The 19153-nt window shown below is 38.4% G+C and overlaps 2 protein-coding genes across 4 annotated transcripts; both read left to right on the plus strand.

The window, feature by feature from the left end:
- Positions 1 to 2170: 2170 nt before the first annotated feature.
- On the plus strand, positions 2171 to 8004 carry fbxo30b (F-box protein 30b). Of its 2 annotated transcripts, none has more exons than XM_042503701.2 (3): positions 2171 to 2355; positions 4647 to 6746; positions 7194 to 8004. In XM_042503701.2, the coding sequence occupies exons 2-3, from the start codon at positions 4701 to 4703 to the stop codon at positions 7386 to 7388; spliced, it is 2241 nt and encodes a 746-aa protein (XP_042359635.2). In that variant the 5' UTR covers positions 2171 to 2355; positions 4647 to 4700; the 3' UTR covers positions 7389 to 8004. The 2 variants fall into 2 exon arrangements, with proteins under 2 accessions (XP_042359635.2, XP_042359636.2); XM_042503702.2 differs by lacking the exon at positions 2171 to 2355 and adding an exon at positions 2596 to 2911.
- Positions 8005 to 9713: 1709 nt separating this feature from the next.
- Positions 9714 to 17830, plus strand: LOC121955231 (hydroperoxide isomerase ALOXE3-like). 2 transcript variants are annotated; one of them, XM_042503087.2, is made up of 14 exons: positions 9714 to 9957; positions 11829 to 12033; positions 12180 to 12261; positions 12350 to 12472; positions 12583 to 12686; positions 13346 to 13518; positions 13736 to 13879; positions 14539 to 14742; positions 15039 to 15125; positions 15260 to 15426; positions 15557 to 15678; positions 15790 to 15890; positions 16461 to 16631; positions 16737 to 17830. In XM_042503087.2, the coding sequence occupies exons 1-14, from the start codon at positions 9808 to 9810 to the stop codon at positions 16914 to 16916; spliced, it is 2013 nt and encodes a 670-aa protein (XP_042359021.2). In that variant the 5' UTR covers positions 9714 to 9807; the 3' UTR covers positions 16917 to 17830. The 2 variants fall into 2 exon arrangements, with proteins under 2 accessions (XP_042359021.2, XP_087945997.1); XM_088089871.1 differs by having other exon boundaries at positions 16461 to 17830.
- Positions 17831 to 19153: the final 1323 nt, after the last annotated feature.

Raw genomic sequence — 19153 nt, forward strand, 5'->3', positions numbered from 1 at the left:
CTCCAAAAAGCCAGGATGGCAGTAGCCAAAATGCCAAATTTGAGACTTCGGAGCAGCAGTCTTTGAACCAGTGGTAGACATCACAGTAGTTCCATCCATTATTTATACAGTCTATTGTAAGACCTTACCAGTTTGAGCCGGAAGAATCAGACTCCGATAACTATGGTGCAGAGGATCAGGAACAAAATTTTAAAACAGGTTAGCAGGATGCTTCAGAAGGTTAAGTTGGTAATGGTAGCCTACTTGAGAACTTGCAAAGGAATGCATATTTTTCAGCATCAGACTACTTAGGAAGTTCACAGCACCATTAGTGGTCAAGTTAAAGCTTTATCCACCTAGCCTTTTATTCCTCCACCCATCAAAGATATTTAAACCATAAACTGATGCAGAAAAGGCATAAACTGGTGTATAAAATATCACCAAAATGCAGGAAATTAACCTTTTGATGCTCAGAGTTTTTTGGCAGCAGACCCCCCCGAACACCCATTTCATATGCACACACTTGGCAAAGCATCTGCACAGTGCATTGCCTGTCAGAAAGAGAGAAAGAGAGAGATGTAGAATCGTGCAACCACCTTTTCATGGTCCCTTATTCTCTCACTTTCAGTGTCACATTTTTTCATGGTTGCCTGGCACCTATAGACAAGTCAACCTCAAACGAAGCACATGAACCAGTGAATCATAAATGCTTGCATGACACTTGCATTGGATTTGTGGTAAATCCAATGTGCAGTATGCACAAATTTAAAAACAGTCTGACAGAGAAAATCCGAGCAGAAGCTATGATTGCATTTTGTTCTCATGCAAAATCCACTGACCATCAAATTCAGCATCTATCTTATAATAACTCAATCTCTATATGTAACATTGTAAGCCTATGTACGCACAGTATGTGGTATTGATCTGGAAATCTGAATTGAGTTAGAATTGTATATAATGGTTGAGATATTAATACAACTGTGTTCTTTATTTGCTTATAGCTAAAAGGTGGCTGCGCAGTTTTAAATAGGAAAGGTCACTGCAAATTCAGGCTCCTTTTCTTACATTTACATTTGATATCATGCAATGTCCCACTGACTGCACGGGTTTGTTTCAACACCTCATAACAAGTGTATTCAGTACTGCTAAGCACTGTCCTGCTGATGTGTCCATGAGTCAGCTCCTCCAGCTCCAGGGGTGCTGATGTGTAGGTGACCCCGACCTCGAAACGTGGCGTCTGCCTCAGTTAATGACATGAATTGAGACACAGTCTGACCATTATCAGCCAGGAGGCCGCCTGGCAAAAATAGTACAGCAGTGAACTCTTCTGTTTGTTACTGGTTACTGCATGTTAATTTTTTTTTTTTTTTTTTACTTTATGCAGACTATATGGGCAGTGTAGTTGGGTCTAACTATGACTATTTTGTGATTTTTATTATTATTATGTGAGTTTTATTACTGATTTATTTATTCTCATTCATTAATTGTTCGTGGACACATATACTTTTAAAATTAACTGCCACGTCATGAATGCATCATAACTTACAAACTAACAAACAATAAAAAACTACAAATTTGATAATCCAAAGCTTTTTTTTTAATTAATTTTTTTTCTCTTTATTCTATTAATTATTTTTGTTATCGAGTTATTCATTACAATTTGTGGAACATTTCTTGCAAAGTAGCTCATTACCTTAAAAAGAAAAAAACAACAACCATTTGCTCAGACTTTAAAGGTTAGACTACTTGTGGAGGCGTCTGAACGCAGCACAAGAAAGGGGATTTTTATCCAGGTTTCAAAGAATTGAATAAAGTTTTTTTGTTTGTTTTTTAATAATATGAAAGTAAAATTTCAAACCCTTAAAAAAATCTAATGTTTAATACATACAAGGACCCAAAGATTAATTTTAGTGTTAATTATTTGATTTAATGGGTAAATACTTTGTAACATATTTTATTTCATTGTCTTAAAATCAAAAAGTGTATTCTTTTATTTTTTCGAATTTTCTAAATCTATCAATCTATCTATCTATCTATTTATCTTTTTATCTGTCCTTTTAAAACTTATCATTCATTTTTCTCATCCAAAGGGGTTATTTGTCAACAACTTAATTATATTCAATTTTTCCGTTAGGTTACTGTGTTTTGTCGTTTTTATTCTTTTCATATTCACCTTCTAATGATTAAGGTAACATGGTTGTAGGCTATGTTTTGTTCAATAAAGTTTTGAACAGAAAAAAAGAGGCTGTATGACAAGGACTGTTAGCTATCGTTAGCAGTTTCTCAACAGAGGCAACTACAGTAACAGCGAGTTGTATTTATATATAACAACCACGCATATCATCACCATCACTCTCCAGCCGACACAACGTCCAGGTGAGATGCTACTCGCGTGCTAACCCAAAATTATGTCGCTAAATTAGCTTGTTGGGAACTTCCGAGCTGGCTAGCTGTTGTTAGCCAACATTAGCCGGTGTAAGCTAGCCTGCCATTGTTACAAAACAAGTTGATTTAATAGCGAAACAACTGTTGACAACAAACTGGGGGGCAGTATGAGGATGTATTCAACTTACTGTGCGCGGCTTTTAATGCCTCTGTTGTTGTCGCCGGTCCATGTTTGTTTTAAGTAAAGTCAAACTGTCAGAAACATTAACAGGCTCCGTTACTGTGTGCTGCTGCTGGGAAGCTACATCAGTTGTCATCAGCGTGTGCGCCTTATTATCAGTGAGCCAGCCTGATTAACTGATCCAGCTGATTTAAAGCAAAGCTGGCGTGAATGATATTCACCACAGTTAAGGTTTAGTTATGATAAAATGTGTGATTTATGGCTCAGTGACTAGTTCAGTGATGTAGCCTACACCCATAAATGTCCATGCAATCTGCATTTATCCGGCGTGAATACAGTTAAGACTAAAGCTATTCTGTTTAAAAGGTGAGTTTACGTATCTTTCTGTATTTTTCTGTATTTAGTGGTTATGGAGACACACAGGCACATACGGTTTACTTCAGCAGTAGCACTATAGATGCGCTCTTCAGGTACTTTCTCAGTACTCTGTCCACGCAGTAAATAATCAAAATACCATGGCAGGCGTTTATTGTAAACAACGTGTGTCTTATTTCTGTCGGTTTTAAGTCATTCAGCTACGCTTTATTTCAGTGGTTCAAGTGCTTTTATCAGTTTCTTTATAGTTTACAGTTTTTGTATCGAGTGTGTAAAAACACATGATACCTTGATATTTTATACTGACTATGGGAAGACTAGTCTAGGCTGCACAATCAGACATCCATCTGCAACACTGACATCATCTCACTGTAAATTTAACTCCGCAAAAAGAAAGCAGAGTGCCTTTTTCAAAGATTTCACAATTATACTGTTTTCTAGGATCCTTCTGAAGCTGCCTCACTACTTCCTAATGTAAGAAAGGGAAGGTTTTGACCTCCTTGATATCTCTCTGTGAAGCTTCCTAATAAGGTATTTGTATGAGACAGACTTCTAGGTGCATCACGTGACTGTAGATGACTTTCATAAACCAGTGGAGGGCGCTGTTACACAACCGCTGCTCAAACTATAGACATGACAAGAGACCAACATCAGAGCCTCAGACAGCTTAGGTTTGCTTAGTCACTCAGTTTGTTTGTAAGTCCTGTTTCATTTAGTATTTCTATGACAAGGCTGTTATTATGTTAGTGTTGAATTACTTTTACCACAAATGACAAACAGTTAACATCACATCATTCCCATCATGTTAATATTTAACTGTGAAATCCCTGTAATGTCATTTAGTCTTTTTTATTGCCATCTGAGATGCAATATATATATATATATATGTATATTTTAATAAATGAAGTGTATGCTCTGCAACAAAGATGTTTTTGGAATCTGTCTTGTGGTATTATGTGATAATATGACAGTTAATCCCATCTTGTTTTTTTCATTATTCCCTTTAAAGATAATCTGAACTACTCCTTTTCACACACATACAGAGGTAAACTCTTTCAATCATCACTTAAGACTCACTAGAAGTGTGAGCCAGTGTTTGGTTTTTTTTTGCATACACTATCCTCTACCTGTAATTTCTGTTTTTTTCTTATTTTTTTTCTGTGTACAGGGCATATGGGCGTAAATCAGGGCTTTTTAAAAGGTAGCAACCAGGTGCCAGATTGTAAGCAGAAGGCTTTCAAGACACACAGTGTCAAAAAAAGCAAATATAAGAAGCAGAAATGCCATATGAGAGTGGATATAGGGTTGGCCTTTACTCAAACTTTCGTTTGCAAGCATGTATCAAAACGGTAACTCACAATCCTACATAGTATCCCTCTAAGCTTCCCTTTTGCATTGTTATTTGGTCTGTTTTTGGTTAGACAAAGTCTTTGGAGCTTTCTTGCTGTAAACACTTTTTTAAAAAAAAAAAAAAAAAAGCTTTGGGAACCAAAGGTAGTTTGAAGTGAATTTGCATCAGCCATTTACAACTGTGCCAAAGCTCTGGTACAACACCACACTGATTTCACAGTTTAAATTCTGTGTTCCCAAAACAACACTAAGAAAAGTACTCATCAGTCATGTGAAGTGATCATGTGGCACAAGCTCCAACATATTGAAACACTACACCTCCCCTTCTCCATCTTCACTACACTGACATTATTTGCTGTTTGTGCTTATTTGGCAGGACGGTGGATTTTCTCACAGTCGCCATCAGAAGCGCTCTGATGCAGGTCTGAAGATGGCGGAGGACCATGCTCATTGTATGTCCTGTGTTAATCAGAGATGCATGGTCAGACCTGAGCCCGGCATTTCATGTGATCTTATCACCTGTCCTTTGGTGTGTGGGGCTGTATTTCACTCCTGCAAAATTGATGAGCACCACCTTTTGTGCCCACTGATGAGGGTCCCCTGCCTCAATAGTGGCTACGGCTGCCCCTTCAACCTGGTGCGCAACCAGATGTATGCACACCTTGAAGTGTGCCCAGCTGGAGTGGTGTGCTGCACTATGGAGTGGAACAGATGGCCTGTTAGCTGCCTAGACTACACCTCCTATGAGAGCCTGAGCCGTGGGATGGAGGAGGTGGAGCAGCTGGATATGGCACTTGCTCTTCAGGACCAGCGGACACTACTTGAGTCTCTCAAGGTGATTGCAATGGCACCTACTGCAGAAGGAGAGCCACTTGTCCCTGTCAGTAAGGAGAACAGGGTAACACACTCAGCTGTGCTTACATCTGCCCCCGAGGCCTCCACCGTTATTGAGTCACCTTTGCAGTCGTCATCCTCAGATCAGCCACAACCTCCCCCAACAGGCTCGGTAAATGAGAGAATCGTCTGTGGAATTAACGGCTTGAACGAGGAGCACTTCGGTAAACTTTACGAGGCTACAGTGGAGACTGCAAGAAGCTTAGCCGCTGCTTTAGACTTTGTTAGCAGCGCCGGCTCTGCAGACAGCAGCACAGAATGTGTGAACAGAGGAGCTAGACTGAGCAACAATGGAGACCTTAAGAATGGACCGGAAGATAAAAGACCGGCTGATAGTTTGAATAAAAGAGAGATGCAGGAGCACAGTGTTTGTTCTAGCTGTTTGAAAGGAAATGACGCACTGAAAGGAAGAGATCCCAAGATTTTAAACACAACAAATGGACCGCTGTCAGGAGAAATGGAGGCCTGTCCTATCAAAGTGCAAGATGAAATGACTGCAGGGGTTTCTCAGGAGCCAGTCACCCCTCCGTTGGCATCTCCAGTGCATGTCAGTCAGGGTGTGGCGCAGAGAGCTGGTCATGTGGTCCTGGAAGATCGGGGGCTAGTTCTTTTAGAAAACCTCGACCACAAGATCCACAACTACCAGTTTTTTCGAGGCCAGGGCCAATGTTCATTACCTAATGGACGAATAGGTTTCATCCCAGGACGGCCACTGTATCGATTGCGCCCCAAAATGGAGGACAAGGCAGTCGATACCTCGGACCTGGAGCAGGATGACGACCCCATGGGTCTGGGAGAAATCGATCTGATCACAGCAGCGCTGCTCTTCTGTTTAGAGGAGTCCAGAGAGTGTAGAAGAATCTCCGACACAGTCTACGTGGACGGCTACCATGTTGACTTTGGCACACAGACTTTCACGTTCCCTGCAGCGATCTTGGTAACCAACACTAGAGTGGGCGACATTGCCTCTGCGTCTGCCTGCGACCACGCTGCCCCCCAGCTCTCCTACCCCAGCCCCTTCCGCACCCTCCGCCTTGGTCTTGTCCTGGAAGCTCTGGAGGTTGAGGCAGTCCCACATAACCGCTACCTTCCTCCTAACCCCCGCTATCAGCACATGTTCCCCTTTGTTTGTGGTCAGTCGCTGCGCAGGGACCAGTTCTCTTCTCACTTTACAAACGTCCATGGCGACATTCACGCAGGTCTCAACGGTTGGATGGAGCACCGCTGCCCCCTGGCATATTACGGCTGCACATTTTCTCAGCGGAGGTTTTACCCATCCACCCAGGGGGCCAAAGTGGTTCATGACAGGCACCTCAGGTCCTTCGGGGTGCAGCCCTGTCCAAGGGCAAAACTTGCGAGTGACTTACAGATTGACCAATTTAGTGGGCTTCCTATTGAGATACTGTGGCACATAGCTGGTTTCCTGGACAGTTTCAGCCTGTGCCAGCTGTCACTGGTGTCACGGACTATGAGGGAACTGTGTGCCAGTCTGCTCCAGACCAGGGGCATCGTGGAGCTGCAGTGGGAGCGAAGACAATGTCCTGTTGCCCCTGGAACTGTGTCTTGGCAGATCAAAAATAAAGTGAGTAGAAAACCTGTTGTAGAGCTGTGAGCCACTCTGTCAGTTTTTTGCTAGATTTAAAAGAAAAATTCCTAACTCTGTGAAACTTCACAAAGATGCATGTGCTCATGCAAGAGGCAGCATTCATAGCTGATGTGCCACTGTAGCTCTACAGTAAATGCTGTAACATATGCACAACGAGAATTACTGCCTGGCAGTTACATTTCTAAATGCACCAGTCAACTTGCATTTACAGTTCACATCAATGTCTGTGAAAACATGGATGCTTCACACACATGCCACCAAAGCTTAAAATGTGTTCTGATTATATTGGAATGACATTTTGGGTTTTAGGGTTGCCCTTACCAAAAGCAGATAGTGTAGCTTCACACAAGGATTGTTTGAAAATTGCATCATCAGATCAACAGGTCCTCCTCATTCAGATGTCTTTTTTATTCTCTGCTGCAGGTGTGGAGATTCAGCACCGCCTTCAGCCCCGTGTTATCGTGGGGTTTCACTGATCTCCCCAGCATGTCGGACCATCTTAAGAAGTGCCACTTCAACATCGTGGAACACAAGACTGAGCCCGTACCTCTTCCTGCCATGTGTACTGCACGAGACGGACAGTCACTGCGTCGCGTCCTGCGTCACATTAACACCTGACCAAACAAGCCTGACTTCTCGTAGCTGGACAACTGTGGTGTCATGTGGGTGTTGCAATTACAGATTTTGTGTCTTGAAAACAAATAACTCTTCCTGCTTTACACTAGATCATAAAAAAAGCCTTAATGAAATAACACCTTATCTGCCACATTAAGGTCTGTTGTCGTGGGTGTCTCTATGTGGAGAAACATTTAGCTTTGCATGGATGTGTGCTGAAAGTGCGCCTTTATTCTGGTGAGATAAAATATATTTTCTTGAAGACAAATATGCACTATATGTTTATATTATTATATGTGATATACTGATAAATGTTTTCACTAGCTTGCCTTTCACTAGTAGCCATGGGGAAAGCAGATTGTTGGTTATATTGCATTATTTCTGTGTGACAGAAGTTTTGCCAGCACTTTACACAAGATTTGCTAATCCCTCCTCCAGTATGTCGATTTGTGACCCTAAATGATCAAGTCTTTCTGAACCTGAAGTGGGTGTCAACCCATGCAAATCTGGGTTTATATGATGTCAAGACACGAGTCAAAACAGATAGACGTTAATATAAGGACAGCCTGATGATGCATGTAATTTGCTACTGTTCAAATAAAGTCTTTACAGCCTTTTATGGATTTGTCTTTAAAGTTCTCCTTGTTTATTGTATTTAGATGTCATAGATGTCTGGATAAAAGGAAAATTGATCTTTAAAATGCAACTTTTTCCCTCTATTTTAGAAATGAAATATAGATTCAAATACAAACATAAAGATGGGGGGAAAATCAATACAGTTTAGTAAAACAATATTTTGTGTGGCAATATTGTATCAATGCACAGACATTAAGTATGTTTTCATTATATAAATTATTAACATTGCAAAAACAAATTCAAGGTTTGGTAGCCTGCTAAAATAATAAAGTGCTTTTTCAGTCATTTTACAATAGAATTAAGTGAGTGACCCTTCTATTGTGTTTGGGTCAAATTTAACCCCTTTCATGTTAAAATATATCATAAATATTAGCCTGTTTTTCTTTTTGGTTTGTTTGTTTGTTTTTTGTTTTCTTTTAATCTATTTTTGGACAGGTCTTTAAAACAGCTATATTAATGGAATAAAACATAAGAGATATTAATTGGTTCAACATAAGAGACCGTTTTACAGCCTGTAATTCAGACTGAGTTGTTTATAGCCGATGAACTTTAATCCATCTGAAGTTCACAGCATCCCAGATATAGTTACGCAAAACATTTTGCAGATAAGAATTCAAATATGTAGATTATAACATCTCAGGTGTCTGCTGAAACACAGGTTTGCTGTGAGCCCTGTCGCCATCACATTGGCCACGAGCGCCACAGTTTGTGTTTCCTTCCCGAAAGGAATAAAGAAAAAGATATGAAGTTGCACCTGGACCTTAAAGAACATCAGTTCTCAACATGTGGCTTGGAGGAGCTGGTCCTGCACACAATCATTACTCAACAAAATTGTAGAGTCAACACCGAAAATAATGCTACAAGCCTAAAGCCTTTCCTGACAATTTAAATGTTTTATATGTGAACAGCCAACACAGTCTCTGTGCAGCATCTGTATGTACAAAAAAATCTCTCTCCAGGAGTGTTTCAGGACACTGACAACATTTTGTTCATTGAGCAGATATGTTGAGTGATTTGTGCGTTTTTTCCAGCTCAGCCAAACTTCCTGTTAGTTTGAAGTGTTTTAGTAAACTCTGCGTTGTTTAGGTCCAAGATAGTGTTGCATACTTTTTTTCCTTGTCTCTTTCTGTGAGAAAACAAGAAACTGTGGCGCTTGCCTCCAATATGTTTTGTCTTTCGTTGTAAAGCTTTATCAAGCGCTGTAGCTTCACTGAAAGCTATCTGCGTCTGTCATGGTGACGACGCTCATAGCGAAACGTCTCTAAACAGACTTGGAGCAGTTAGAATTTACCTATCTGAATTTAAATCTGCAAACCGGATCTGAGCCACCATGAACTCCCATTAGGTCATAGCTCGAATACAGTCCATCCTTAACTTGGAAATACAAGGCTGTAACTTTGTGTAAAGCCTCTCTAAAGGGACTGTGTGTGTGTGTGTGTGTGTGTTGGTGTATGTATACTGAATATCCTGTTCAGATAATCTTTGCCTGCAGCTGCACGGTACTTTGCATGTGAATTTGCAGATGTATTTATGTTATTTCCAACAAAGAAAAAAGACTGAAATGAACCTTCTGTAATAGTTTAAAAGTCATAACTAAACGATCTGCTGCTGTTCACCAGAGGAGGGAGGAGCATGAGATGTGGAGATATAAGAAAAGGAGCAGGATAAAGCAGGAGTCAAAACATAAGCGATGCAGGTATTTTGCTTTAACAATAACACTGACATTCACCACTGACTTTAGGTATTCTTTCTTCTTTTTCTCTTTAAATCCACATTTTGCTACTGAATGACAATGGAGTACAAGTTAGAAGTGACAACAGGTAACATGACAAATGCAGGCACATGTGACAACATATTTGTCACCTTGATTGGAACTGAAGGGAAGAGTGAGCGAACTGAGTTGGACAGCGCAGGTGCAGATTTTAAAACTGGGATGGTAAGTTGAATCCAGTTTTTTTGATCACTGTCCAGTAAATGAGACTTAAATTAAGTCTGTCCCAATAACCTCAGTTTTTTGTGGATGCATGTGTTGGGCTGGCATTTGTGTACTTTAAGGTGGATAAACAAGACTGAATTTACTGCACTTATTTTACTTTACTGCTATTTTTACTTATCAGTCCATATGGAAATAAGATGCACATCTGAACTAACCAAGAAGGACTGATGGCCTAGGCAACATGATAACTTATTGGCAATAACTCAGCGGTCATGAGTCTGAGCCTTGAAATTTTGCAGAATTCATGCATGTGTACAGCCCTAATAATCCCAGAGTGGCCTTCACAAGATCAGAAAAAAATCAGCATGACCTTCTTTTAATATATACATTTAGTTGCAAATCCACATCCAAATATATATGTACATTTTTCAAAACATTTACTATTCTTTAAATATATGATTTGCTACAGAACAAATCCTCTGATTAAATATACTGTAGAAGACATATGTGCTCATTTATTAATGTGTCAATCAGTGTTTTTCATTTCATTGTTTTAAGCTCAAAACCAAATGCCAGAAAAAAGATGGCAGTGAATGTTTCTGCAGACCACAGATATTAGGGACATAACGGTTTATGAAATTCACGGTTGGTTCAATATGGTACAGTGGTGGCACAGTACGATATGTTTTTGATACAGCAAAAATTTAAAAATGCCAGACAAAATTTCCATGAACTTTCAAATGTTTTATATTATGTTTATTTTAATTCACTTATTTATTGAAACTACCTTAATAAAGTATAATCTTTTTTGACTTTGAAGAGTGATGGAGGTATATCTGAGTGAGCCATCCTCTGGGGTGTCTTTTTAGCAGCAAATAAACAAATATATAATGTTGTTGTTATAAACAAAAAGAAACAATTATATTTCTGAAATGCCAAATAAATTACTTATTTTAACATTTAACATTAGTTTAGTATTTCTAAGACACAAAAGTTAATATTTCAACAATGTTGTGCTTAACATGGTTAGATTTAGGCAAAAAACAAAACAAAAAAAACAACAACTTGGTAATTGTTAGAAAAAGATTATGATTTGGCCTAAAATACCAGATTTTGGGTGCACAAACCATGCAAAAAATGCAGAACCTACTACTTGCCTACTACTTGCCTACTACTGCAGGCAAAAAACACAGCAACAGGTCGTTAAACACCCACATTTGCTGACTAGAAAGCCACTGAAAACACAGCAATGACTTGCTAAAAACACTTTTTCTATGGTTTTCTGGTCTCAGACATTGATCTACAGCTTGACAGGCAACTTGCCAGGTAGGAAAGAACATGTTTTAGCTTAAAATATTTGATTTTGTGTGCACAACCCCTGCTGGAAAAGCTGCAAAGTCTCAGTCAGAACTTAGCCACTACTGCAGGCAGAAAACACAGCAACACATCACTAAACACCCATGTTTGTTGGCTAAAACTCTGCTGGAAACACAGCAATGACTCATTAAAATAACAACCAGTTTTGTTGTTTGCTGGTCTTGAAAAGTGGTCTGCAGCTTGGAGTCACACCCATCTATCGTCCCCTCCACTTCCATATGTCAAAGCAGCACATATACATAGTTAAAAAAAGTTGATATGATACGTATGTATCATATTTGCGGTTTGCAGAAAACATAAAATGCAAATATTTTCCTCTGGCAACTATTCCTTTATATGGTGTTTGGTGCTACCATCCAGAGATGTTTGAGGTGATGGCAACAGAGAGTGCAATTAGACTGAAAAAAATTGTATCAGAGCACTACGGAAGTCTGTAAAATCTTAGTTTTAATACATACTGATGAAAGGTTTTGGTATGATGTGATGTTTTCCAGACAGGGAACTACAGTGTGAAAACCAGTTTGTCTCTGGGGAAACTTCTGCTGGTTAAAGTGGAGAAAGATCCATTTTTGTTTCTCCCAGAAGATGAATGGTACTGCTCTAAAGTCGTGGTGACGACTCCAGAAGGAGAAGCCATTCTTTTCCCCTGTTACAGATGGATCTCCAGGGGAGAACTGGTGGAGCTGAGAGGAGGGAGAGGTCTGACTCAAATTCCCCAAATAATTGATATATAGAACACTGAAATTAAGATTTACGGATATCACTTCCCTCCACAATGGTTTTGGATTTTTTTATTATTTTTGTCATTTAAATTGTCTGGCTGCTGTGTTGTTTTCACGCCTCAGCCATGAAGGGTTTTGAGGAGGACCACCCCCTGTTGCTCGACCACCGTAAAAAAGAGCTGATAGAAAAAAAGAGCTTGTACCAGTAAGTTTCTGTGCGCACCCTTACAGCTTCATGTTGTCTCATAACCTTACCAGGACAAACCGTTGTGATTTAAATTTTTATTTTTTAGTTGGGAGGTTTGGGATCAAAAGCTACCACACAGGAGTAATTTCAAAGACGTATCTGAGCTCCCAGCAGAAGTCCGCTTCTCTTTGTCCAAGAAAATGGAAATCCTTTACACAAAAGCCATGATGTGAGTCAGTGATTCCAGTATAATCTATGTCTTACATGTACGTCTATTTTTTAAATGAAGCATTTAATCACTATATTGTTAACTGATTGGTTTTGTTTTCCTCTTCTCAGTGGTGCTGAGCTCATGTTCAAGGGGTTGATTGTTTCCACTAAAGACTGGGAAAAAATTGAGGATATCAAAGGCATCTTCTGGACTAAAAAGACAACAGTGTCAGGTAATGTTTTTTCTCTATAACTTCACTCACTAAACTGTTACTCCTATAGTTTAGTAAGAGTAGGTGATCATGCATACAAGAATACTGACGTAAGTGCTGGTAAACACATTAAGGTGACTAAGCAGCCTTGGCCCTCGATAGCCACCAGAGGCAAAAATCATTCAAATAAATACATGCTACAAATTGTAACGGGTTCAGTACATCAGTTATGAATAATGTAATGGTCTTAATATTGAAATATATTTTTTCAGTTGGTTAAAGAGCACTGAGGGACAGCTGTGAAAATTAACGGTGACTGACAGGAATCGCTGAGCAAAGAATTGTGCAGAAGCTGTGAAGATTTGTAGACCGTTGCTTACTGTTGGCCCTAAAGTTGTGCCAAAATGTTTGCATTAACAAAGAATCACATGACTGTGTGATAAGTGTCAGAGCACAAGTTGTTAGAAAAACATGGTTATATAAGCTGAGGCTCCGTTAAATATGTGCATTAGCTTAGATTAGATGCTGTCCCTGTAAAACGATCTGAGTTTTTCTACGATGTAAAAACCTTCAAACAAATAATCCTGTTCTTAGTTGAATGACAATAATTATGTTGAATTTCAAACCACAAGGAAGAAAAACATTTTAGATATTATATTTGTAAACTGCTGTTCTTCCAGAGTATGTTTCTGAGCACTGGAAGGAGGACGACTTTTATGGATACCAGTTTCTGAACGGAGTCAACCCCAATGTGATCAAGCGCTGCTCAGAGCTTCCCCCAAACTTTCCAGTCACAGAGGAGATGGTGAAGCCGTTCCTGGCAGAGGGAAGCTCTCTGCAGGAGGAAATGGAGGTAAGAAAGACGAGTGGCACCAAAATCTTTACTAATGGAGATAATGTGTAGGTTTAACTGTAGAATTTACTTGTTTGGCAGTGGTCCAGGTCCATAATACTGGACGACCATTTCACTGTTTGATATTGTCTGAATTGAATTGAATTGAATTGAAAACAAATCTGATACCTCTTTATGTTTTCCACACTCCTGTTCTCTATTTTTCCTTCCCAAACAGAAAGGCAACATATTCCTCTGTGACCTCAACCGCATGGATGGATTGTCCACTCAGGTGTATAATGGTGAACCTCTGCACGTGACTGCTGGTCTCTGTTTGCTCTTCTCAAACCCAGAAAAAAAACTGAAGCCAATTGCAATTCAGGTACTTAATTGACAGAGTAAATCAGTGAGAGTAGTCACATTTGCATATGGGAAGTTTTAGAATAATTATATATTATACATTATACTGCAGTGGCACAAAAATGTACAGTGCTGCACGAGGAGAGAATGGCAAAAATAATTGTGCTTCTGAAACCTGAGCAATTTGGCCTGGTTTCTTTCAAAAACAAGTTACAAGAAACTGGAATTTAAGAAAGAAAGAAAGAAAGAAAGAAAGAAAGAAAGAAAGAAAGAAAGAAAGAAAACTTTGATTTCTGGATATTTTTACCTATTTTTTTTACCTTTTTCTTTTACTAATATTAACTTCTAATAATTTCTCTCTCTCTCAAAATCAATTGTCAGTACATTTTCCTGTCACCTTTTCTTCATTTCTTGCAATTTGTAGGACATCTGTTACTTATTTGCTCAGGTTTGAAAAGTTTGAATTCAAGTTAAAGGTGTCTGAATCCAGCACAAGAAAGGTAATATTCCAGGTTTCAAAGGGTTAAATTCACATGTAAGGTGCCTGAATGCACAAGAAAAGTAATATTCCAGGTTTCAAAGGGTTAAGCAGTGGCTCTACAAAAAAAATATGGTGTGGAATAGTCATCAGTTTGCATTTAGATTTTAAAATATAAACATTTAAGTTTTTTTTTATTCCAGTTGCATCAACAACCTTCGGAGCAGAATCCGATCTTTCTGCCCAGTGACCCGGAGACTGACTGGCTGCTGGCAAAGATGTTTTTTAAAAATGCAGATTTGATGCAACATCAGTCAGTCTATCACTTCATGAACTCTCACGGTTTGGCAGATGTCTTCACCGTCGCCACTCTCCGCAGCTTCTCTGTGATTCATCCCCTCTACAAGGTATAAGCCCCTTTTACACTGCCTCTTCAAGGTGGGAATTTCACTGTTATGCCGCCTCGCTGTTTTGTACAAAAGGTACAATCAGGGAATGTCTTATGTTTGGCTTTGTTGCCATCAGGGATTATCATGTCAAAAATTTTCTGAGAGCAACAAAAAGAGAATAAATTTGTTAAATTGTTAAGCCCATGACACACGCCAGCAGGGTGTTTCCTGTAATTTTCTGACTGATTAACAGAAATGTTTGTGTTCTCTGACTTTGGTGGAGACATTTTAATAGACACTCTCTTTCTGTACAGCTGCTGATACCTCATGTCCATTACACTCTCCAAATAAACATTTTGGGAAAGAAATCTATTTTTGGACCTGACGGGATTGTAAGTAAGGTATGAATCTTTAACGTTATGAATAACAAATGCTGATACAGATATTTACATGATGGTAAAAAACACATAAACCATCAGTATTTCTTTATGAACCACGAACTGTCCCTTGTTAAATGTGCATTGCTGATTGTTAGAGTTCACTTGGACTGGAGGGGATGACAGTGCTCATGAGAAGGGCTCACTCTGAAACGACCTACAGCTCCCTCTGTCTGCCAGACAACATCACTGCACGAGGACTGGAGTCCATACCAAACTTCTACTACAGAGATGATGGCCTGAAGCTGTGGAACATCATCAACAGGTTAGCTTTCAACAAATACTGCAAATGTACACACTTGATCTTTTTACAAGCATCAGTTTTGAGTCTGTCTTTTTTCATATTCAAATGTAACTATGTAAAAATTAAAAACAGAATGTTTTGTGCTCTCCAGCTTCGTGAAGGCAGTAGTGGAGCACTATTATCCCTCAGACAGTGAGGTGTGCAAAGACACTGAGCTACAGGAGTGGATCAGTGAGATATTCACGCATGGCTTCTTAGAAAACAAAGCCACAGGTATTTAACATGTTAATATAATAATTAAATATTTCTATATAGTTGCCTATAATATTTTAAAATTGAATAGTAAATGCCAATAATCACAGATAATGATCATGCTGCCTGCAGGGTTTCCATCAGGCTTTCAATCTGTCGAGGAAGTGATCAAGTTTATCACCATGGTGATCTTTACGGTGACGGCTCAGCATGCTGCAGTCAATACTGGACAGGTGAGGCAATGAGTAATGTGGAAAATGTAGAAAAGTGTAACCCTTTAACATCTCAATCAACATCAGTATTTCTGTGCTGCATTCAGACGCCTTTCAGAAGCATTTAAACCTTTGAAACCTGAAAAAATTGGTTTGATTACCGTCAAAAGAAAAAGATAAGAAAAAATACAAGATAATGAGTACCTTGGCAAGAAATGTCACACAAACTGAAAAAAAAAAAAAAAAAAATGTGTAAGGTGACAAGGACATTATATTATATTATATATATATGTATATATATATATATATATATATATATATATATATATGTATATATATATATATATATATATATATATATGTATATATATATATGTGTGTGTGTGTGTGTGTGTGTGTGTGTGTGTGTGTATATATATATATATATATATAGATAGATAGATAGATAGATAGATAGATATGCACTTTCTCATCATTCTGCACAGTAGACCAAAACAATGAGAAACATGCTGTATTTCTGAGTGAATGGGGACTTCAATAATCACAAAAATAAACAGTAATACATACTGAAACAATTATTTCATATTTTAGTTTGACTACTACTCCTGGGCGCCCAATGGCTCGCTCCTGCTGCGCAAACCCCCTCCAACCACTAAGGGGCAGTCAAGCATAAAGACAATTTTGGAGACCCTCCCAAATGTTGGCGAGACAGTGAAGTTTGCAGATGTGGCATGGACCCTTGCAAACAAGTACACTGACATGGTACGTTTGGTAATCAATAAAATTATTTTAACCCATCCACATTTTGAAAAATTCTACCAAACAGAATACTGCCTGATTCACTCTTTCCATTTGTCATTTTGGCAGGTTCCCATGGGAACATACCCCGAGGAGCGATTCGATGAGCCTGCCATTAAAGAGATGATCAAGAAATTTCAAGCAGAGCTGTCTTGCCTCAGTGAAGCAATTACAACAAGAAACTCACAGCTTGACCTACCTTACACATATCTGAACCCTGCTGAGATAGAGAACAGTATAACTATTTAACTGAGTCTGAGGAAGCCATTCTTTGTCTTTCTGCATTAGTCAACGTGATCAGTGCCTTAACACCAGTTTTGCATGCAGGGTTTGTGTTGAGACTATAGTCTGGGCTTTATAATGTTTAGTGGGTCTATGGAGGGGCACCTTTATCTCTGTGTGAATTACATGGACATATGTTGAGAATTAATGAGTAATTTGGGTAATAAACATTAAAACTTGCACTTACAATATGAGTAACTGGAGCAAAACAGCAAACATCTGCAGTTATGACAGAATGTGATTAAGTGCCTATTATTACACTGAAATTTTTGTGTTTGACAAAATCATCTTATGAAACTAGGCATCTCTGCATTTATATGCAAGAAAAACCAGAATATGGCACTATGTCTTCTGCACACTACTGTGGCTGCTGTTAGAGGCTGTGACATTAACTGAAGTTATTATATGCTGCGTATTCAAAATCATTTTACTTTTTAATGTTGGGAGGACAGAACAGTGTATTTGGTGATATGTGATGGTTTATTTACTTGCTCAAGTAAGCTTTATCAGTATGAACTTTGCTTTGAATCTGTTTTTATTTGCAGTTAAAATTAAAATGGCACAAGGTTCAATTATGTCATTTAGCATGTCCTGCATGTCAACATAATTTGAGCAAGACTAAAAAAAAAGTATGTCATTGAAAAAAAAAACAAAAAAACATACACTTTTGGTTATTTCAGTCGTTATGTACTCAGAAGATCAATTGCAGAGGAGTCTGATATAGTATGAAAATTATTTGTTATCATACCATGAACATTTGTTTATTCATGATATTTTGTTTTATCTATTTTCAAAGGAACTTTTTAATCATCTATTTTAAAAAATGATTTCAAATTTAAGTTGTAATACCATATATCTTTTATATTACCAGATAGAATTAAAGTTTTAGTTACTGCTAAAATCTCTTACTGTTGCAAGCAAGTCAGTTGTTTCTGCAAACTTCAGTAACTAAATGAACAGTGGGGCCCTCCATGAGAACAGTTGAAGTTGACATTTAATGCTTTGCTGTGACCATAGGACTAAACCTATAAGATATAAGATATGACACATAAATTATTATACTGCAATGTTATCCTAACTACAATCTCAAGCATACATATATATATATATATATATATATATACACACATAAATAAAGTACATAATAATCAAATCACATGCATAGTTAGATAAGTAATATGCAATGCCAGTCAGTGCTTCGGCCCTAATAATAATTATCTATTCTGTTCAGTAGGTCCCTTGTAATGGACAGTGCTCATAGGATAGGATAGGGTTAACTTTGTTAATTCCCAAAGGGGAAACTCATTTTCCACCATGGTCAACATGCAACAACAAGACACAAGACAAGCACAGTACAACACACAACAATAAATAGACACACCAGCCATAGTCACTGAGGCAGCGCAACTGTCCGCCACAACAATAGCAAAAGCTAAAAAGGTGTCCATACAACAGCCTCCGAAAATGAAAGAAAAAATACAATGATAAATCATTTTTAAAAAAAATACTATTAAGGATGTGCAATTATGCAATGTGCAAAATCAGGGATGCCACCATCGGCAATGTGGCATGTTCCTACAGCAATCAATACAAATACAATACTACAATGACTAGAACTACAATACCATAACAGTGAGAGTAAAATCAACACTGACTGCCCAGTCAGATACAGCACAGCAGTGTTAGTCAGCAGTCCTGATATCTTCGCATTCATTAAATTAGGAAATTATTTCTCAGAACTACATTTAAGTATGAGAAAATGGTCAAAATCTCATCTTGATTTTATTTTTAACTCAGTTGTGTCCTGGAGAAACAGGCTGGACAAAGTTATTTTATTTTGAATTTTTCATCCTCTGGGGCTGTTTGTTTAGTTGCTTAAGGCCTGTTTTATTTTTGGGGTGAAAACTTGTTTTTTACTTCGTCTTTTCCACTGCCTTGAATACATGGTTAGAAAGAGGGCAGATGTTTTTTGGTTTGTATTTTAGAAAGTGGTGTGAACAAAAGTATAGAAGAAAACCTCTCGTTTCAGCAAAAACTGCAGTTTCATCTGCTTTTAACTGATCCATTTTACTTCAGCACCTTTAATGCCCTTCATTTAATTTGTAAATGTGACTGCACTAAAACTACACTTCCTGTCGTGTAATTTTACCTATTTTTCTGCATTTATTTAATGTAGTTTCTTATAACTAAGTACAGGAACAAAG

The sequence above is a fragment of the Plectropomus leopardus genome, chromosome 16, assembly GCF_026936395.1.
Source record: "Plectropomus leopardus strain MGB_pleo_1.0 chromosome 16, ASM2693639v1, whole genome shotgun sequence".
In the NCBI taxonomy this organism is placed as follows: Eukaryota; Metazoa; Chordata; class Actinopteri; order Perciformes; family Serranidae; genus Plectropomus; species Plectropomus leopardus.